At 40.2% G+C, this 23,706-nt stretch overlaps 1 protein-coding gene across 1 annotated transcript in view; it reads right to left on the reverse strand.

Moving 5' to 3' along the window:
• LOC126081759 (patched domain-containing protein 4-like) overlaps nucleotides 1-18,902 on the reverse strand; it is a 165,217-nt gene extending 146,315 nt beyond the window's left edge. The window contains exon 1 of the mRNA XM_049893829.1: nucleotides 18,477-18,902. Within this exon, the coding sequence (XP_049749786.1) occupies nucleotides 18,477-18,902 (426 nt within the window). The remainder of the gene's footprint in view (nucleotides 1-18,476) is intronic.
• Nucleotides 18,903-23,706: the final 4,804 nt, after the last annotated feature.

Below are 23,706 nucleotides of genomic sequence, written 5' to 3' on the forward strand. Positions count from 1 at the left end.
CCTCATGCCTAGCCCAGTGTCTTAAATGATGTAAGCATGGAATACACTTCTAACAATAAAACCAAATAAATAAAAAGTGCTATTAATTGAGATAGGGCAAATATGAGGAGGAGAAATTTTGGGGCAGGGATGACGCTTAGATATCTTTATAAGGAATACAGCATATGTGTTTAAGACTTAGGAGACATATCAATTTCCTGAACTGAGAAGTGTAATGTCTCAGATGCTAAAAACAAGAAGGCTGAGAAGTTGAAAACAAAATCTATTTGTAAGAAATTATTCAGCTCGAGAGCAAAAGACCAAGAAAATATAAATAACATTTCCAAGGTCACAGGTAGAAGATGGATAAAAAGATAGTAGTGACCAGGGTTCTTCTTCACTGAAGGAGGAACAAATAGAAATATCTTGAGCTACAATAAAACTGTTTTAAATAGGCATGAGGAATAATTTTCTTTTATAGAAAAAGAATTGGTCGACACTTAACCATTTCAGGAGGTAGCATATCCTCAAGAACTGATGGTATTGAAGGAAGGAGTCCAAGCTGCACTGAAGGTATTGGCAAAAAACAAAGCTCCAGGAACTGACAGACCAACTGAAATGTTTCAACAAACAGGTGCAACGTTGGAAGCGCTCACTCCTCTATGCCAAGAAATTTGAAAGACAGCTACCTGGCCAACTGACTGGAAGAGATCCATATTTGTGCTCATTACAAAAAAAGGTGATCCAACAGAATGTGGAAATTATGGGATAATATCATTAATATCACACTCAAGTAGAATTATGCTGAAGATAAGTAAAAAACGGTTGCAGCAGTACGCAGCAGTACACTGACAGGGAACTGCCAGAAATTCAAGCTGGATTCAGAAGAGGACGTGAAATGAGGGATGTCAGTGCTGATGTCGGATGGATCTTGACTGAAAGCAGAGAATACCAGAAAGATGTTTACTTGTGTTTTACTGACTATGCAAAGGCATTTGACTGTGTGTATCATAAGAAATTATGTACAACATTGCAAAGAATGGGAAGTCCAGAATACTTAACTGTGCTCATGTAGAACCTATACTTAGACCATGAGGCAGTCGTTCAAACAGAACAAAGGGATGCTGGGTGGTTTAAAACCAGGACAGGTGTGAGTCAGGGTTATATCCTTTCACCACACCTATTCAATCTATATTCTGAGCAAATGATCTGAGAAGCTGGACTATGTGAAGCGGAATGCAGCACCAGAATTGGAGGAAGACTCATTAACACCCTGCGTTATGCAGATGACACAACCTTGCTTGCTGAAAGTGAAGAGGAGTTGAAGCACTTCCTGATGAAGATCAAAGACCACAGCCTTCAGTATGGATTACATCTCAACATAAAGAAAATAAAAATTCTCACAAATGGACCAATATGCAACTTTGTGATAAATGGAGAAAATACTGAAGTTGTCAAGGATTTCATTTTACTTGGATTCACAAGCAATGCCCCTGGAAGCAGCAGTCAAGAAATCCAACAACGTATTGCAACGGGGAAAATTTGCTGCAAAAGTCCTCTTTAAAGTGTTAAAAAGCAAAAATGTCACCTCGAGGAATAAAGTGTGCCTGACCCAAGCCATGATATTTTCAACAGCCTCATATGGATGTGAAAGCTGGACGATGCAGAAGGAAGACCGAAGAAGAATTGATGCCTTTGAATTACGGTGTTGGTGAAGCATATTGAATATACCATAGGCTGCAGAAGAACAAAGAAATCTGACTTGGCGACAGTACAGCCAGAATGCTCTTTAGAAGCAAGGATGATGAGACTTCATCTCATGTACTTTGGACATGTTATCAGGAGGGATCAGTCCCTGAAGAAGGACATCATGCTTGGTAAAGTAGAGGGTCAGTGAAAAAGAGGAAGACCCTCAATGAGCTGGACGGGCACAGTGGCTGCAACAATGGGCTCAAACGTAGCGATAATTGTGAGTATGGCACTGGACTGGGCAGTGTTTCATTCTGTTGTTTACAGGGTTGCTATGAGTCGGAACGGTCTCATGGGTACTTAACAATAACAACACAGAGATATTAAGTGGTGTGGTATAATCTAGTATAACCTATATTTAACAGGAATTTTTGAAGGTGTAGATTAGATAACCTTCTAAAAGTTCCCTCAATGAGGCTTTGTGAAAATATATGCCAAAATATGATGCTTATGTCAAACTTCTTTGAGGTAGTTCACAATTACTTAGCACCTTTTTCTTTAGAACAGTAGATAGAAGGGAAGTTAATTCCCTACTTTATATGGCTCTACACAATATAAGACAAAAAAATCCTCAGAACTTCAAAAGGTGCTTTTAGCTTTTGGGGAAAGATGACGTATTTAATATAAAGGTGGTAGTGAGATACCAAATGTTTGAATTTATAATTTTCAGTTACTAGTGGCCAGTGGCCAGTGGTGCACACTACATTGCTCATATTGACTGGAAAAACACCCTTTCACTTCACTGTATCAAGTGATTTATAATTGCCATTTAAACACAGTAAGAGAGGGAATATATAATTTGTGAACCCACTGGGCTGCTAATGGTAATGCTTTCTACTGACCCAAGAAGGGTACATAGATTGCTATGGCTCCTATGCAGCTAGAACTAATTTAAATATTCATTGCACTTTAATGAACATTCTCTTCCTTTAATTAGACATTGTGTTAATAATGTTTTAATATGGGTTGAATTACCACATTGATCTGTGGAAGACAGGATCTAACTAGGAATAAGTTAGAAGTTTTAAGCTTGCTAAACTAAAACTAGTAGTTAATCTTCTTAGCGCTCATGTATCTTGACAAGAAATGCAGTATTATTTTCACAGGTGAAGAGACAGAAGATAAATGATTTGGCTGAAGGTTGTCTAGTGAGTCTGGGTTAAGCTGAGACCCAGATAATTTAAAAATTCTTTATCATGCCTTTAATACTATTAAAAATGTGCAATTAAATCCAAATAATTAAATCACCTGATCTTTCATTCATTAGACAAATATTTCTTAATTTCCTACTATGTGCTTATCAAAAAGATGGGGTGATAACGGATAACATTAACAAATCCACTACAAATTAGCAAACATGAACACCTCAGGATACGTAGAAATTTAGACTATCTTGATGGAAATAAGGGAGCTAATAACAATTTAACAAAAACTGAAACTGTATTTCAAGTCCTAGTATTACACTTCTTTGAGCTATCGAGATTTATTACCTTTGGCTCTATCTCCATAATAATAAATATTTACCATGGGTCTACAGGTTTTCTTTTTAATCTCCTTGCAGAAATATATTAAGTGAGGATGCCTTTTAAAGTGTCAAGGGATATATTTTTCCAATGATAGGCAGTTCAGGACATCTTTGGAGCATAACAAATTGATTAAGAGATCGTATTTCTGGACAGTCATTGCCAGATTAAAGAAGTACAGGAGAAGATGGAGTTGCTCCCTTTAACTAAAGAGTTCCCATGGAGGCAGCTTACCTGCTCTCTCCTTTGAGACCCCAGACTAAGCTGAAGCTGAGATACATGGGCAGCAGCATGAGTTCTGCTTCATGTGTTCCTTTAACCTCCTAGTTCATCTATCTGCGAAAGAGCTTGGGGAGAGTATCTTTTTCTGGTCTAACATCCACCAGTGTTTCTCAGCCTGGTTATCCACTGGAATCATTCAAGGAACTTAAAAAAAAAAAATACTAATGCTTATATCCTTTTCCCCAGAGATTCTGCTTCAATTGGTCCCGGGAGGGACCCTGGGCATTGTATAATTGGAAAGTTCCTCAAGTGTTTCTTTTGAGAACCATTGCACCAAGTAAAAATCGGTGAAAATTACTTCACAATAGGATAAGCCACAAGGTACTCTAAGAAGCTGAATCTTGAATGTGGTCCTTAACAAAGCAATTTACAGCATTTTAAAGTTGATCTATAAATAACTCAGGTCCTCCTAATTTCTATCCAAGGTTTTTCTTGAGATACATGATCCCCTGGAACTTGTTGACCCATATTTGTATTTTGCTTTCATAAGTCCATATACTTGTGAAAGCAATATTTAAATCACAGAAGAAAATGCTCTTCTCTCACAGCTCCTATTGACAAGCCAGAAGGTTTACATCAGCGCCACTTGATGGACTTTTGTCTAATCAGTAAAATGATAATTATAATACTTATGAAAAAATAAGAGCAAGTAGGATCAAAAAAGATATGCATCCCATGATGACAACTGTGTATTTTCAAGTTAGACTGAATATGAATTTTTTATAGAATTGATGCGTGGCATTGTGAGTGATTTTTTTTTTTTTTTCCCAACCTGGCTTCCTAAACTTTCTGTGGTATTGTTAGAATGTTGGCTTTATATTAATAATAAAATAGCTAATTTTTTTTTAGAAACTACCAAGTGTTAGGTATTTTGCATACCCACAGAGGAGATAATTACAACACTATTTTTTTTTTAATTAGAAAAGCTGAGGGAATAAGACATTAAGTAACATGTCCAAAGTCACACAGCTAATAAATAGTGAAACCAGGTTCAAACATAGATTTGTCAGTTTTCAATTTATTATCCTCTGCATTATTATTTTAAAATTTAAAAACAGGGATTCAATCAATAATTAACTTCCCTGTCTCAACTCGTTAAGTAACAGGACACACCACAATAAAAACACTTGTCACTTTAGCTAAAGGGGCCAGATTGACAATGAATGCTGATAGCGGCTACTTTAACATCATCAGTAAGTCGGTAGGATATTGAGCTGAGAAAAAATGGGATGAGGATCTCTCAGCAATTTAGTTATCAGTTACCAAAATGTTCTTTTATCAGGAGGAAGGCAAGCAGAATAACGTCAGCAATTTTTTAAGGCAAGTGAATCCTAAAAATATAAACATTGTTTGATAAAAGGCACCCTGATAAGATATAATTAGTTAATAATAAAAGTCTAAAGGAACCCTGGTGGTGCAGTGGTTAAGCACTCAGCTGCTAATTGAAAAGTTGGCGGTTGGAACCCACCAGCCCATCTGCGAGAGAGAAGGATGTAGCGATCTGCTTCTATAAAGTTTAAAATAAAAAAAACCCAAACTTCTTGCCATTGAGTTGATTCTGATTCATAGCGACCCTACAGGACAGAGTAGAACTGCCTCATAGGGTTTCCAAAGTTGTTATCTTTACACAAGCAGACTGCCACATCTTTCTCCCCCACAAAGATTGCAGCCTTGGAAACTCTACGGTAGTTCTACTCTGTCCTATAGGGTCCCTATGAGTCGGAATCGACTTGACAGCAACTGGGTAATAAAAGTCTAAATAAAAGTTTCGTGGCCTAGAAAGGATCCAATTGCTTAAAATAATCCCCAAGGTAAAAATGGTTGAAAAGAATGAAACGAAAATAAAAGTCAAGTTGCTAATATCAGTGTTATGTGCTATTCCCTTAGAGAGGGATGCTCTATCTATGAAACGGGGTCATTAAACTAGTTCAAACCGTGAGTTGCTCTCATTTCCCTGGGGAGTTCTGGCAGGCTGAGTATCTGTCTCCAAGGGACTATGTGCCCCACCTTCCCTGTCCTCATGCTCCTTCATGCAGGCTCTCCCACCAACCTAGGCCTTTGCCCTACAGAAATCACCTCCCAAATCACATCGTGCAGGGAAACGTGGTCCCTGAGAAGGGGAAAATGACAAGCTAGGCTTTTCCCATAAGGGATGAGCACCATGGGAGAGTCACGATGTTTTCCACTTTTATTGGAAAAGTACATTAAAGTTTAGATGAAATGCAGCCCAGCAATCAGAGTCAGAACTCAGTGAGAATCCCCTTCCCAAACAAATACGTTCACATTTACTTCAATTAATGGAGGGCTTTCTAATATGCAAAACTTTGTTTTAAATTACACGAAGGCTAGAAATGTGAAGCAGATATGATCTCTGCCCTTAAAAGATTTATAATTTTTAAGGAAAATAAGGCAGGTTCTAAATAGCATATACGCTTATTAGTGTTGTTGCACAAGTGTTAAGGCTACACTTCATCTTTGTTTTAATTCAGCGTTTCATACATGGACAGGATGACCTGTCCTGTTCAGGGCTTCAGGCTTTGCCTGTAAATTTTCGCCAATAAGTACCCGTCAACTATTTCCACTAATCGTATTGTTCTCTTCTGTACATATCTTATTATGATTAAAATATACAACAAAGGACACTTCTGCTAAGTGGAATCTTTATCCAGTGTAGTCTCTTGGATAGTTCCTTTCATTTTATCACCCAATTTACATTTCTAGCAAGCAAATACTTGGAATTTTTGAGACAATAAATATAACTTGGGTTTTCTATGGCCTTGGTATACAAATGAGGTCATAGAAAGAGAAATTTCAATTTTAATTGCTTGCATTGCACTTGAATAAGATGGGAACTCTGGCCCCTGCAAGTTTTCACTCATGTATTTCTGGAAGTTCTTAGCATAATCTTTAACTAGTTCTCAACTAAACCTTTCATAGTTTTCCTCTCCAGCCCCTTGGCTGATGACCACTACTCAGAGAGCACTTGGGGTCAATATGCCTTTCTGTTGCAAGTTAGAATGGCTGCTGGTGGCCCTGTGACAGTGTGAAGTCTGTACCGAAGTCTCCAAATGTGATTCTGTGAATTCGCATGGAGTTAGGGTTGCTAGATAAAATACAGGACACCCAGTTTAATTTGAATTTTATATAAGCAAAGAATGCAGTATTGGAGACATAAATGAACTACAAAATTTTTTTTGTTTGTTTATCTGAAATTAAAAGATTGAGGTAGTCAAAGATTTCATTTCACTTGGATCCACAATCAATACCCATGGAAGCAGCAGTCAAGAAATCAAAAGATGCGTTGCATTAGCCAAATTGGCTGCAGAAGACCTCTTTGTCAAGTGTTGGAATGCAAAGATGTCACCTCCAGGACTAAGGTGCACCTGACCCAAGATACGGTGTTTTCAATCGCCTCATATACATATAAAAGCTGGACAACGAATAAGGAAGACCAAAGAAGAATTGATGCCTTTGAATTGTGGTGTTGGCAAAGAATATTGAATACACCATGGACTGCCAAAAGAATGAACAAATCTTTCTTAGAAGTACAACCAGAATATTCTTTAGAAGCAAGAATAGTGTGACTATGTCTCACATACTTGGGACATCTTATCAGGAGGGATCAGTCACTGGAGGAGGATATCATGCTTGGTAAAGTAGAGGGTCAGCAAAAAAGAGGAAGACCCTCAATGAGATGGATTGACACAGTGGCTGTAACAATGGGCACAAACATAGCAACAATTGTGAGGATGGCGCAGGACTGGGCAGTGTTTCGTTCTGTGGTAGATAGGGTCACTGTGAGCCAGAATCGACTTGACAGCACCTAACAAACAACAGCAAATCTGGCAACCCTGCATGTGCCCAAGCCACGTTAAGCTCCTTGCAACCTCTTCTGAGCTGAAGCCACAGGGGTGCTGTGTACAGGTGGGAAAAGTTTCTCTTCTCCCTCTTCGTGTTGCTTAGTCTCCTGAGCCCACAGCAGTGTTGCTTGTGTCTTGTGTATCTCAGTTCACTAATGGAAACATCTTTCAATATCTTTCTGTGGCAGTCTCTCTTTAGGGCTTAGGCACAATCTTAGGGACTCAGACCAGGATGGAATTCTTTCCCTGTTTCCTTGTCACTTCTCCCAACGGTTTGTCGCACAGGCTTCCTCTTTGTTGGCTAGCTCCTCTCAGGCAAATCAATTTATGCAAAGAAGGCCACAGGCGCCATTCGTTCATTACATAAATATTTTAGCTGAGAATTGTTACAAATCTATACTGCAAGGTAGAACTATTACTTCCAGTGTAAATGGGAGTGTTTTCTATTTTTGGAAGTACTTAAGTAATTTCCATGGAAAAAGTGGGGCTCCAGCTTTTAAGAGATGTGTGTGATTTTGACAAGGTGAAAGAAATTCCAAGTGAAGGGAAGAGTGTGAATGAAGGTAAGCAAACAGGAAGTTCAGGATGTGTTTGCTTTGGTTTAGTTGCAGCGTATGATTTTCTACTGCTTCCAACTACAAGGGAAGGCAGGGGCCTGGATAAGGGAAGGTCTCAATGGCAATGGTCAGGACCTTGTAACTTCTTCTCTGGCATTGGGCAGCTACTGCAAGACTTGATTAGGGGAAAATATAACCAAGTGCTGCATATGATTCTGCTACATAGGCTAGGTGGCAATTGTGAGAAATTATAGTGAGAGAGATTAGATTATCAAATAAATAAAATAGGTCTTAAGAGGCAATGAAGGCCCAAGGTAGAGGTCATGAGAACAAAAAGGAGAAGACATTTGAAAAGGGGAATTGGTCCTCAACCCTGGTAATCCATTACAATCTCCAAAGGAGCTCTTAAAAATCTCAATGCCTAGTCCACTCCCAGACCAATTAAATCAGAATTGCTGGAGATGGGGCACATGTATCAGTATTTTTAAAGCTCCCCTAGAGAATCCTACACTCAGCAGAGATTGAGTACTTTTTTTTTTTTTTTTACCGTAGAACAGGAACCCTAGTGGCTCAGTGGTGAAGAGCTCGGCTGCTAACTAAAAGGTCGGCAGTTTGAATCTAACAGCCCCTCCTTGGAAATCCTATGGGGCAATTCTACTCTGTTCTATAGGGTCACTGTGAGTCGGAATTGACTTGATGGCAAGGGTACTGTAGAGCAGTGGTTCTCACACATATACAAGAATGAGAATCACCTGGAGAGTGTGCTAAGCTCCACCCTCAGAGTTTCTGATTTAGTAGATTTTTGGCCCACCACTTCTCTGCCAGTTTGTTATACTGCAGTGGCTTGTGTGTTGCTATGATGCTGGAAGCTATGCTACCAATATTCCAAAAACCAGCAGGGTCAGACCATCAGTTGCTCATATGCAAGTTCAAGTTGAAGCTGAAGAAAATTAAAACAAGTCCATGAAAACAAAAATACCTCAAGTATTAAAAAAAAAAAATCAAACTCTTGCCATCAAGTCAATTTCCTACTGATAATGACCCTAAAGGACAGAAAAAACTGCCCCACAGGGTTTCCAAGGAGTAGCTGGTAGATTTGAACTGCCGACATTTTGGTTAGCAGCTGAGCTCTTAACCACTGCATCACCAGGGCTTCACCTTGAGTATATCCCACTTGCTTTAAGAGGCCATCTCAAGAATAGATTTGATGCACTGAACACTAATGACAGGAGACGAGATGCATTGTGAGATGACATCAAGGATATCGTGCACAAAAAAAGAAAAAGGTCATTAAGACGACAAGAAAGAAAAGACGAAAATGGGTGTCAGAAGAGACTCTGAAACTTGCTCTTGAAGGTAGAGTAGCTAAAAAGAATGGAGGAAATCATGAAGTAAAAGAGCCAAACAGAAGATTTCAAAGGGCTGGTTGAGAAGACAAAGTATTATAATGACATGTGCAAAGAGGTAGAGTTAGAAAGCCAAAGGGAAGAACACACTCAGCATTTCTCAAGCTGAAAAAACTGAAGAAAAAAATCCAAGCCTTGAGTTGTAATTATGAGGGATTCTGTGGGCAAAATATTGAATGATGCAGGAAGCATCAAAAGAAGATGAAAGAAATACATACAGTCACTGTACCAAAAAGAACTAGTCGACATTCAACCAGTTCAGGAGGTAGTATATGATCATGAAATGATGGTATTAAAGGAAGAAGTCCAAACAGTACTGAAGGCATTGGTGAAAAACAAGGCTCCATAATTGGAGGAATACCAATTGAGATATTTGAACAAATGGATGCAGTGCTGGAAGTGCCCACTCATTTATGCCAAGAAATTTGGAAGACAGCTACCTGGCCAGCCAATTGGAAGAGATCCATATTTATGCCTATTCCCAAGAAAACTGATCTACCTGAATGCAGAAATTATTGAACAATATAATTAATGTCACAAGTAAGTATAACTTTGCTGCAGATCATTCAAAAGCAGTTGCAGCAGTACATTTACAGGGAACTGTCATACGTTCAAGCCAGATTCAGAAGAGGACAAGGAATGAAGGACGTCATTGCTGATGTCAGATGGATCTTGGCTGAAAGCAGAGAATACCAGAAACATATTTACCTGTGTTTTCTTGACTATGCAAAGGCATTCAGCTGTGTGAATTGTAACAAATTATGGATAATATTGCAAAGAAAGGGAATTCCAGCACACCTAATTGTGCTCATGTGGAACCTGTACATAGACCAAGAGGCAGTTGTTCGGACAGAACTAGGGAATACTGCATGGTTTAAAATCAGGACAGGCGTCAGGGTTGTATCCTTTCACCATACTTGCTCAATCTGTATGTTGAGCAAATAATCTGAGAAGCTGGACTATATGAAGCAGAACGAAGCATCAGGATTGGAGGAAGACTCATTAATAGCCTGTGACATGCAGATGACACAACCTTGCTTGCTGAAAGGGAGGAGTACTTGAAGCACTTACTGAAGAAGATCAAAGACCACAGCCTCCCGTATGGATTACACTTCAACATAAAGAAAACAAAAATGCTCACAACTGGACCACTAAGCTACATCATGATAGATGGGGAAAATACTGAAGTTGTCTTACTTGGATCCACAATCAATGCCCATGGAATCAGCAGTCAAGAAATCAAATAACATATTGCATTGGACAAATGTGCTGCAAAAGACTTCTTTAAAGTGTTAAAAAGCAAAGATGTCACCTTGAGGACTAAGGTGTTCCTGACCCAAGCCATGATATTTTCATCTGCTTTATATGCATGCAAGAGCTGGACAATGAAAAAGGAACACCAAAGAAGAATTGATGCCTTTGAATTACGGTTTTGGCAAAGAATATTGAATATACCATGGACTGCCAGAAGAATGAACAAATCTGCCTTGGAAGAAGTACAGCTAGAACGCTCCTTAGAAGTGCGGATGGCAAGACTTTGTCTCATGTACTTTGGGCATGTTATCAGGGGGGACCAGTTCCTGGAGAAGGACATCATACTTGGTAAGGTAGAGGATCAGCAAAAAAAAGAAGACCCTCAGTGAGATGGATTGACACAGTGGCCGCAACAATGGGCTCAAACATAGCAATGATTAGGAGGTTGGTGCAGGACTGGGTAGAGTTTAGTTCTGTTGTACAAAGGGTAGCTACGAATCAGAACCAACTTGACAGCACCTAACAACGAGAACCACTCAGATTATGGCTCATGGACCGGGAGCATCAGTATCACCCGGGAGCTTTTTAGAAATGCAGACTATGAACCTACCCCAAACCCACTTAATCAAAATATGCATTTGTAACAAGATCCCCAATTGACCATTAAAGTTTGAAAAGCACTGTTTTATGTATTATGAATTCATTTAATCCTCTTAATTCCATGAGGTAAACCAAAACCAAACCCATTGACTCATAGCGACCCTACAGGACAGAAAGAACTGCCCCATAAGGTTTTCAAGGAGTACCTGGTGGATTCGAACTGCTGACTTGTGGTTAGTGGCCATAGCACTTAACTACTACGTCACCAGGGTTTCCATTCCATGAGGTAGGAGATTTTATTAGGTAAATGAGTTACAAAGAGGATAAAAAATCTGCTCAAATTCATAGAGCTAATAGGGGCACAATCAAGCTACAAACCTAGTCGATTTGTATTGATAGACTATGGTCTAAATTATGCTACAGTTACTCTCAAATTCTTAACATGGTCCTCACCACTGTCACTCTCTAACCTCCATCCACAAAGTCTGTCAATGCATCTAAAGTACCACGTCCTCCCTGTCATATTCTTGTCTCTACCTGAATTGTTCTCATGCCCATCTAGCCCACCCGTGTGTGTTTACTCCTTTTCAGCCTTCTGATTCAGGACTTTCAACTGGTTCATTCTGGTTTGAAACCTTGCTGAGAATTTGCATTTCTAATAAGTGAGCAGGAAGTTATACATGAGAATCTCCTGGGGATCTTGTTAAAATGTAGATTCTGATTCAGCATATCTGAGATGGAAATGCAAATTGTCAGTAAGGAACTTATTAGAAATGCAAATTCTCAACAGGGGTTCAAACTGGAGCTAACTGGCTCAAAGCCCCATTCTGATCTCAACTTTCCTTAGGAAAGTTGCTAACACTCCGAATCTTGGTACTCTCAGAGTACCATGTATTTTATCCATCACCACCTGTAATTATTAATTTATCTGTGTGATTTTGGTCTATTTTACTGGACTCAAGCTCCTGGAGGGCAAAGACCACATCTGTTTTGCTCCTTAGTGACTCTCCAGTGCCATCCACAGTGTCTGTCCCATAGTAGTCACTTCTGATAATTACCTGAATGAATGCATACATGAATAGCTTTTGAATTAAAGGTATATCTTACCCTCATCAGGATGACCTGCAGTGACAACCAGAAGTGAACATTCTCTCCCTCCAAATAATTAAGTCACCTGGTTAGGTGAGAGAATGGACTTGAATGTCCAAAGGGACGAGTAAACCTTGAGGGGGAATGCTATACATCCAGCCAAGCCTCGATCTACCATGACCACCTGGAGTTGCCTGCAGGACCTATCCTAGCTGTGAGAATGTGTTACACACATTTCTTGCTTTCCAGAACACAGAGCCTGTTCTCTATCTTCAGGACTTTAACACAGCAGAGAAAAATGAAAGTGGCCCAGGTGAGACCTCTCCATGTTGGGAGGTTAGCTCCAGAGAGGAAACATTGGCTGTTCCAACCCAATTTCTGTAGCTAAACAGAGTCCGTTCCTTTTGAGTACTAGTCATCAAGTACCATTCAGAGGTCCTGAATTTTGCTCAGTAACAGAGAATGAGCCCTGATTTCAGTGAGCGGTTCTGCCACAATAATTCTGTCTGAGGAAAGCATGGATTGCAGAGACACTTTTAAAATACACTCCGCTGTAATTCTGTGTTTCATTTTCCTCAAATACTCTTGCTCCTGGAGTATATGGTTCCTATACCTTGTGTTCTCACATAATATCACAAAATTGGGTCTACCAAAAAGAACCAAACCCATTCCCAGTGCACAGAGAACCTATAATTGTGTCTAACTACGGTTTAATGTTGCTACTATTGTGAAATGACTGCTGGGGCATTTGAGAAAAAATGCTGCTGATTTTTTTTTTTCCTCAAAGAAATGTTTAGATTTAATTTCAACATTTTTAGAAATACCGAATGACAGTAATCACCTTTAAGCTTAACCAGGTGATAAGCCCAAGTACAGATGATAGGGATGAGGGTTTTTCAATGTAAAACAGTGGCCTGATAATTCTCTGGGCACTTCTCCCTTGTCTCCATCACGTGCCTCAATGAGATGGCTAAGGGCTCAATTGCTCTACTTATGTTGTTTTTCGTTTGGATCAACACTTGGTATGTCAAGTTCAAGTCATGACTTAAGCATACTAGGTCAATCTTCAATCTTAGACCTGAGCTTTATAAACTACAGTGTGTATAAGAATCACCTTGGGATCTTGATAAAATGCAGATTCCTACAGTGGGGCTCGGGATCTTTAATTTCTAACAAGCTCCCAGATACTACTACTGATGCTGCTGGTCCACACATAACACTTTGAGGCGCAAGTTCTTAGAAAACAAAATGAAATTAATTTTGTTGCTTGCAATACAACTTGGCATGCTTCTGAAGCACTGCCTAAATAGCTCTGCGTGCCAGGGCTGTTACAAATGTAAACTTGTCCACCAGCACACTGGCAGAAACAATCCAGGGACATGAGTCACTCCTATGATTTCACCCTGGGGAGAAAGCCTGGGCGATTTGTTTGACTAAGTTAGGGAAGAAGTACACCTGCTGTCCACTTTAGACCTATCTGGGGCAAATCGAGAAGCTTGGGATTTCCAGATTTCTTCTTTAAAAATGTTTTTATTGAACATGTGTGGAAATGTCTAAATGTGTCTGGAATCGGTCTGAGCATATGCTGATTGATACTAAAACTGAATTAAAAGTAACATGACTCAATCACAGTGTAATAGCTAATTGGTTAAAACATAAAATACTCACTAAACGCAGTATCATTTGAAACACAAAATACGATAAATTATTTCAGTAATACTAATTTTTTAAAGTAGGAACATTTTTTAAAAAGAAAAAGCTGTGTTACAGTTAATTAGGGCTTATGATGGCAAGAAAGGCAAAGTGGCTTTTTGGGGGAGGTGGCTTCAGGTCCCTACTTTACTTCCAGCATGTTGTATGTGTCTCTTTTTACTTTCCCACCCCACCGCAAGCTTTGGTGTCCTTAGTCCACTGAAAAAAGTACCATCGGATCAGATGAGGGTAAGGAAATGGAAAGAAGAGTATAGACAACCATTTCTGTTCCTTTTTTTTTTTTTAACCCTCCCTTAAGCCTTAAGTTCCAGAAATGGAAAGAAGTGTAAATAAGCCGTGTATAAAGCCCCTAGCATCACTTAGGATAAACTGAATGTTTATATATGGTAGCAATTTTTTCCTCTATTGAGAGACAGAATAAGAAATGTAATCTTAAATCAAAATGTCAGAGAAGATCCTGACATGTATGTCTGAAGAGTTTTGAGAATAAATTAGGGAAAGAAATTCATAGAATAACTTTTCTTGGAACTTCCAATAATGTTGGCCTAACTCTCCATGTTGACTTAAATTGTCCTTCCATTGAGATTGAAAACAAATAATTAATGACAACATCTTCCATGCCTGAGATGATAAAATGTACCCGAAGAAACATTATCCTTTGTTGAGAAACATGAAATATGCTCCTATTTTTAAATATGGTACTGTAAGTACATACTGTCTTCACTTAAACATCTGTTCAGAGGTGTGGTTATTAATGGAATTTACCACAAGACCTGGCTGCAGGGGAGATAAATCTGCGTCATTCCTTCCTTACTGTTTGCCAAGGTGTTGGGACAGAGAATACCTTTAAAATAAAATTCCAAAGAATTCCAAAAGTAATGATTATTTTGTGATATTGCAGAACAAATGTCAAAGTCAATCAATAAACTAATCGGCAAATATGTATTGTAAATATATATACTATTTAGTCAGCACTGAACAAAGTTGAGATGGGAAAAGTGAATAGTGCAGAAGGAGTATAAGACATGGCCTTGGTGCCTGATCAGAGGTATGATAATATAAAGATTATAATGAAGGACAAGATTGTAGCATTCAGGTTATACAGGCATAGGCATAGGGGTTTCAGATTTTAGCATTGTTTCTACACAGCTTTTGAAAATGTATGTATGTTTCATTTCTTCCGTAGTATTCTAAGCCAACGCTGCTTTTTTCATACTAGCTTTATTTAAGCGTCTGTTTGGAATTTCATACAAGACAACTTTCTGTGTCCCTTCTTGTCGGATAATCATGTTGTCAAGATAATCATGTTGATCAGAAGTTCTAAACCTTTCTGTGCTCAGGACTACTTGGGTGTCTTAACGATATTTGGGAGATACCCTCTCGATTGTCAAAACTAAGGTTTTTGACTGTTCCTGTCTGCCAATCAGCATTTATACAACTTCAGATTATCTCCAAGCACTGATCTATTGCTTCTTTCATATCAAATGATTGCCAATTTCTGTTCATATTATTTAGTCACTGCTACTTATTCTGCATTTTTCTTCAAAGGATTCCCTGCCCACCGATGACACCTTCCAGTGCTAAAATTTTCCATATTGGCCAGAGTTGGAAGGAGTGGTGACCCAACATTAATACAGGAAAACAAAATTAGAGAGTAAAGAAAATGTATGTATAAAATTTCTCATTGAATACCATACACCAAGAGTTCTAAAACTGTAGCATTTAACAGCAACACAGGGACCACATTTTGAGAACCACTGATGCACATGAATTCAAACCATTTTCAAATAACACTTAATCAAAATGAAAAGCCATCACGCTTTTGCTCTGTGTCAGGGAACACTTAACCCGGAACGATCTAGAGACGTTTTGATAGGTTTCGAGGCATCACGTTCCCCTGAAATTGTATTTTATATTATATGAGCATGTGCAAGATTACGTCTGGATGCGTGAAAGGATTCATTGCTTTCAAAAGATTTCCAGGGGGTTCATTTACCCAAGCACAGCTTAAGGACCCCCCAGTGATGCCAAGCAGAAAGGGTTAAGCCAACACCCTTGAGGAGACACTGATATAAGAACATAGCAGAATAGGAAACTTTACAGTTTAGAGCCATGTGTAAGCCTATTACGACTACCTCGATATTTGTAATCAATTACTCTATGTTTTTGTGCTTATCCACTGACCAAGATGTATATCAACCAACCAATCAGTCAAGTTGAGAAGGAGCACCTATTATAGGCCTAACATGGTGTTGACTCTCCAAAGAGTGCAGAGGCCCTGCTCAAATGAACGTCTGGGAGAAGACACTGACATCTAATACTTGTAAACCCCCTGAGAATAAGAACTGTATCTGTCTTGACCAAAACTCTGTCTCTAGTGCCTAGAAGAGCACCTGATAAATGGTAGAACCACTCATTAAATGAGTGAATCAAATACCTCCAGATATTTGTATTGTAAATATCATAATGACATTGCCAGATGAGCAAAATGTCCCCAGTGGTTGATTGGACAAGGCTCTTAAACTTGGAGAGTACTGCTGAATGAAGGAAATAGGGGATCCAACTAACAATGCATATTAATAACATGCAAACTTGACTAAGAGAAAAACCTGAAATTTAAATATGACAGAGTTTAAAATTTTTCTTTATATCTGATGTTTCATCATAGGAAAAAGAACTCATTAAAAGACTGTAGGCTAGGAAAATCACCTCTCCACCAAGTAACCTTTCTTTAGCAAGCAGTAATGTTGAAAAAAAAAATTTTTTTTTTTTTCTAATGTTGATGGCAAAGGATTCAGCAAAGGAAAAGCATTCCAGCCCAACCACACAGATCCATCATCCTCCCTTGAATAAGTGTGAGGCAGGCAAGCCCTTACCTAGATTTAAAGCTAATGAATCATCTGCCCAATTTCCCTAAACCTCAAGGGGCTGTTCAACTTTGTAAATCTGAAACCCTTGTTAGCCTCTGGATTCATTTAAACAAGGACAACGTTTAAAAGGAGGCACTTAGAAGGTTTCTTAAGGAATCTCTAGTTTCTAATTGCATTAGATCTTCTTTCAATTCAGGAAAAAAAAGAAGGCTTTTTCTCTCTAAAATCCTGAGAAAGTTTTTTTAAATTATGCATAGGTGCTGACGATATGGAATAAATAAATAGAAATAGTAGTGATTTCCTATATTAGATCATCTATGTATTTGAAACTGAGGTTCCTCCATCTCCCACCTCTGCATGGAAGCTCACACACCCCCTCACACACATTAGAAGAAAGGAAATTCCTTCTTCTGGGGAAACACCTGTCTTGAGAGTTCTTAGCTGGGCAGTTTCTGAGCGTGCCTAGGGCCGAGCATACAAATGGTGCAGTGACTCTCTTAGAAGTCACATTTGTCCCTGAAACTTCAGTCACCTGGAGGCTGCATGCCTCATTGCCTGCAGCAGCTCAATCCTGACAGTGTGAAATGAATTTAGAAATCTCATTTGAGCAACAGAGTTTGGATTGAGAGCCTCAACAGCACAATGTATTTAATGCTGAAATAATTTTTCTTTGTTATTTTTGCTGACTGTGGATTTTTTTTTTTTTCTTCTTGTCTTTTGCTATTGGGCTGTTAGGATAACCCTGCTTTAGTTTGGAGTCTTTAAGGAACAAGGAAGACAACAGACTCTGCAGACTAGTGCATCAGTTAGGTGCACAATCATTATTTTTACACATAGAAATTTCCTGCTTCTTTTGCTATGCAAACACATACACACTTAATTCCTGGAATCCCTACTACATTCATAAGCCACTGCGTGCAGACACACACACACACACACACACACAGAAGCCACAGAAACACAAACTCTCTACATATCAAAATCAAGCCAGGCTGAAGATGCGAATAGGCGGATATGGCACCAGGTGGATGTGTAATCAGTAATAAGAAATACATAGAGCCCCATAATGAAAAGAAATCCCCCGAATTGTTCAGAATTCCCCCTCCCCCTTCCATTCACTGATTTATTAACCCTGAACAAAGATGTAATTGCAGGGTCTCAGAAATAACTTTTTTTTTCATTTTTTTCTCCATTTTTTGATGTTTGTTTTGTTCCACTTTGAATATCTAGTTGTACCATTCATTGCCTGTTTTCTTCACTCAGTTGCCCATCTTTCCCGCCTCCCCCCCCCCGCCCAGAAATGAAAGAAGCATTAGCTTCTGAGTCTTAAGGATGAGACCTCTGCATTTTCTTTGCTTGTTTAGGGCAAGAAATGAAGTGCTGCCTCTTTAATTGGCAGAAGCATGCAGGAGGAGCATACCTTTAATTTAGTGTTGGGATACCTCACTTGCACCCTGGCTGTTGTCTTATTGGAGACGGCAGCCTGCCTGAGATCCTCTAGCACTGAAACAATATCATCCAGCACGCATTTCTTATCCTGATTTCTCAACACACACAGATGGGAAAAAGTATAATTATAGCCCTTGTGGTTCACCTTCATCTCCAGCACGGCTCGGTGGGTCTGCAGGATCCCCTCAGCCTGGAGCAAAATATTGTCCCCGGGTGGGGAGAGGAGGATCACCCTGCCATACCTCCCAGGGGTGTGTAAGTCCGAATAGAGCTGGCTTTTGGACTGGTCCAGGGGGAAAAGGCTGCTGGCCAGGCTGCGCTCGATCTTGGCCAGGCTGTGGCTGGGAGCGACCAGGCGCTCCAGGTCGCTTTCGGGCTGGAAGCGGTTGAGCGCGCTGAGGCCGAAGGTGATGGTCAGGACTGCGGGCACGGTGAGGAAAAAGACCGGGTGCCGGCTCACACACAAGCCCAGCCTGTGGCAGAACGACTGGAGCCCTCTGCGAAGCACCTGCCGCAGCATCCTCCACCAAGTCCAGCTTACAGGCGCTCCCGGCCGTCTTAAAAAGCACATGTGACATGTGTAAGCGCCGGGCTATCCCGGTCTCCCCCATCCCGCCCCTCCGGGCCAGCCCCCCTACCCCCCACCGCTGCCTCTCCACCCCCTCCGTGCTCACCCCCCAACCGCTCCGCCTGGTCTTTCCCCGGCCCCACCTCCATGCGCTCCTACTACTCTTTCAAACACTGCAGCAAGTTGCAGCAAGGCGGGCAAATATTGACAGCGCGCGTGGGGGCGGGCGGCGGGCGCTGCGGGGGCGCCGCGGGGCCCACCCCTTCCCCGGCCTCCCCGCGCCCTCGCCGCCGCCCGCGCCCCCTCTCACCGCGTGAACAGCGTCCCCTCGGCTCAGCCCTTCATCTCGCTGCTGCAGTCCCCCGGCCTCCCTCGCTGGAGGTGGTTCCGTGCCGAGCGTCCCACAGATGTGCCTTTCCTCTCCGTCCTGACCGGGTTCGGTGCCTAACTGGAACCATGTGCCTCGGTGTTGTAAGAAGCAGACAAGTGCCCCGTGAGGGGGGAGGGGAGGGAGGCGAGGGGAGGGGCGGGAGCGGCGGCCGGGGGGGAAACTAAGCTTTTCTTTTTTTTTTTTAAGGCGCTGACAGTTATTTTTAGAGTTTTGTTTTCCCTCTTCCCTCCCTGGTGGAGTAAATGGAAGAGGAAATGGGTGAAGGTGCTGCTCCATTGGAGCAGGGGCAATTAGAGTCCAAGAAGGGGGGTGAGGCACGGAGGGAGGGAGCTCCAGGGCTCTGGGAGGCAGCCCTCTTGCCCCTCCAGCTTCCCTCTGCCCTCGAATTCTGCTTTTCGGCGGAAGAAAAGGAGCAGAGAGGATGATGCTGCGTTTTTAACATGCCACAAGGCATGCAAGAGATTTCCTTGCAACATCTTCCACGCTGTCAGTCCACAGACTAGTTTGCTGCAGCCCAGGGCTGTCAGAGACCCCGTGTATCTGTGGCGCGTTGGTGTCTCCGGATCCTTTCCTTGCTTGAGTGATTGGAAAGGAGGTATTTGCCAATAGCAGTCGCCTGTGGCTTGAGAGGTGTGTATGAGTGTGTGGAAAGTGAAGATCCACAGGCAATATGTAGTTTCTCATAAAATATTACATTCACTTTCTGCACTCTTGAGGTTTGAGGACTGTTTCTAGCCATCTGGTGTAGTCATCTGAGTTAAACCAGACTGCGAGGTGATCCTTTGTTTTAGTAGAATTCCAGAAACGAACACTTCTGAACATCCATCAGGTAGTTTTTCCTGATGGAAGACGGATAGGTGGGTAGGAGAAAACACACTGGAGTCACTTGATGTGAAAAACCGGTGTCGCCTTTACCACATAGGGGGAAAAAAAAACTACCACCAAACAATAGGTGCTCAAAATGTAAGGGTGAGGAACTCTCAGCGCCTAGACCAGATCAACTTCATCAACTTTAATATTAATAAGCATGTGTGTGTGTTATTTTTGACCTATTAGTACTTTTCACAAGTTTGTGTTCTGGGAAGACTATGAAAAAAAAAATCCTGAAGACAAACTCAAAAGTCTGATTGTGAACTGGAGATTTGCTTTCCAAAGTTTCTCTTCTTTTTAGAATGACTTCATAGAGATTGACTTTCAAGAGATGATTCATGCACACCTTCTTAATAACAGTGAAATGACCCATCTTCAGTAACCCATTGCCATTGAGTCAATTCTCATAGTCAATTCGGACTCATAGCGACCCTATAGGACAGAGTAGAACTGCCCCGTAGAGCTTCCAAGGAGCGCCCCATAGGGTTTCTAAGGAGCGGCTGGTGGATTTGAACAGTTGACCTTTTGGATAGCAGCCTGAGCTCTTTACCACAGAGCCACTAGGCCTCCATTAGAGCCAAATGATAAGTGATGGGAAATTATATATTTTTATAATATATAAAACTCAAACCCATTGCCTTCATTGATTCTGGCTCATAGTGACCCTGTAGGAAAGAACAGAATTGCCCCACAGGGTTATGAGGCTGTATTTACAGAAGCAGACTGCTACATCTTTTTCCCACAGAGTGGCTGATGGGTTTGAACCACTGATCTTTAGGTTAGTAGCCAAGCGCTTAAGCACTACACCACCAGCACTCCTTACAGCAAAGTGGAAATACATCTATCATCCATTTTCTACACCTTCTTTATTATATTATGTATTATCGATCATATCCTCTACATAAAATTTCCTAGGAAATAGCCCTTTTTGCAGATTATAGAATAATAGACTTTTAGAAATGGAGATTGTTAAGCAAATTATGTAGTCAATTTTATAGATAAAATGGAACTGTAGAGATTAAGTGACTCAGAGTTATTTGTACCAGTGTCTCAGTTTTTTGTTTCTTGACCCATTGAGTTTTCCCTGGCAGCATGGATCAGGCCCACCTTCTATTCTCACAAATAAAAATATGTATCAGAATTGTCTTCTCTTTTTGCACTCTCCTCACTCCCCATACATCCTACCTCAATAAGTTCAACGGAATTAGGGAAGAATAAAAATGCCAATAGATAATTTAATAAATAATATATAATCTATCTCTAAGAGGAGCCCTCGTGGCACAGTGGTTAAGAACTTGGCTGCTAACCAAAAGGTCAGCAGTTTGAATCCACCAGCTGCCCTTAGGGAACCCTAAGGGGCAGTTCTGCTCTGTCCTGTAGGGTCCCTATGAGGCAGAATCACTCAATGGCAACGGGTTTTTGGGGTTTGGTTATATTGCTAAGATGAACTACTCTGATATGAATACAAACCATGTTATAAAATTATAATGGCATAGAAATGTATTCACTAAATGTTAAGTGAAAAATTATAGTATGCAACCACTTTTAAAAATAAAAATCTACACACAGAAAAAGGTGAAGTCTGCATTAAAATGTTTACTGCTAGGTGATGAGATTATGGGCGATAGTAAAAAGAAACTTCTTATTTTAGAACAATTTTACACTATGGAAAAGCAGTGAAGATACCGCAGGGAGTTCTTATATACCCCATGCCCAGTTTCTCCTATCTTGACATTAGTATGGTACATTGGTTACATTAATGCACCAATACTGACACATTAATTAGTAATAATTAATTAGTATTAATTAGTAATAATGTGTCAGTTTCGGTGCATTTCCTTAGTTTTTACCTAATGTCCTTTTTCTGTTCCAGGATCCCATTTAGGATACATTACATTTAGTCATGTTTTCTTAGGCTCCTCTTAATGGTGATGGTTTCTCAGATTTTCCTTTTTTTTTTTGTTTTTTGTTGACCTTGAGAGTATCAGGGAGTACCGGTCAGGTGTCATTAGGATGTTCCTCAATGGGCATCTGCCTAACGTTTTTCTTATGATTAGACTGGGGCTAGAGGTTTTTGGGAGGAAGGCCACAGAGGTAAAGTGCTATTTTTATCATATCATATCAAGGGTACATGCTATCAACATGACTTATCACTGTTGATGTTGACTTTGATCACCTGGTGAAGTAAGGTTTGTCAGGTTTTCCACTGTAAAGACACTCTTTTTCTCCCACCTTCTATACTGTACTCTTTGGAAGGAAGTCACTATGCACAGTCTGTACTATAGAAGTTAGGAGTTCTGTTTTACCTCTTTCCTCCCTGGTGGAATAGCTGCATAAATTATTTGGAATTTTTATGCATGAAAGATTTGTCTATTCTCCCTATTTATTTTTTATTCAATCATTTATTTATATCACTTTGAATTCATGAATATTTATTGTATACTTTGGGTTCAGATTGTTCCACCCTTGGCCCTTGGGAGTTCTTTCAGCTGATACTTGTGTCCCCTTGACATGCTCCATTATTGTATGTGTGTGTGTGTGTGTGTGTGTTTAATTCCTTATTTTTCCTTTCTGGCCCTACATGATGGCCCAGAATTATCTTGTATATTTTCTTCCTCTGTCCTAGAATCAGTCATTTCTCTAAGGAGCATGGTTTTTTTTTTTTTTTTTTAATTGGAGATTAGTATTAGGAACCAAGATTTGGGTGCTAGGGCTGTTTGTTGCTACTGGGGTGTTGTTGCTTCTAGGCTGTCTCGGCTGAAAGAACAAGGAAATATATGTGTGCATACTGATTCATGTATATCTCATATTTATAACTAGTTCTTTATGTGACCATCTGATATATATTAAGCTGATGTGGCCACCTCTATTAGCACATGAAGAACTCCAGCTTCCTCCCCTTGCTTATCTGTAAGCTCCTACTCCAACAGTGAGAAGCCTGGATGTGTGGGTGATATCTAAATTGCTTTTTTATAATGAAAACATATTAAATTGTCATTAGAAAAAAAGGTTGAAGGAAAGGAGGAAAAGCATGACTCCTTAATTTTGAAACTGTAAAAAGCTAATGCCAAGAACAATTAGGGACACATTAGAAAGATAAATTGTATGCAAAAAGGAAGGGGAATGTGAGCAGCATTCCTGAGTAACTTACAGAAAATGAATTTTCACTAAAAACATCCGTGGGTATCAATCACAGAAGAATTCTTGTAAAACGGATTTCAAATGAATTGCTAAAAGCCATATGTTTAGGAGCCAATTAGTAACAGCACAATGAGAACTTTTTAGTTCATATAGTGTTTGTCTTTTCTGATATATTTTAGTCAATATCAGTTTTCGGGATTTGGAAACAAGTCAAGATATATCAGCTTGTCTTTTTTGCAGGATGGAGCACTTGAACTTGGAAACAGGAGAGCTGAATTCTAAGCTATTTCCACAACTCACTTGCTGGGTGTTTGGGGCAAGACAGCTAACTCTCTGATCCTCTGTTTCCTGATTTATAAACTTAGATGGTATTAACCCAGTTATCCATTTCACGCATATCACTGT

Source organism: Elephas maximus, chromosome 1 (assembly GCF_024166365.1).
Source record: "Elephas maximus indicus isolate mEleMax1 chromosome 1, mEleMax1 primary haplotype, whole genome shotgun sequence".
NCBI classification, from domain to species: Eukaryota; Metazoa; Chordata; class Mammalia; order Proboscidea; family Elephantidae; genus Elephas; species Elephas maximus.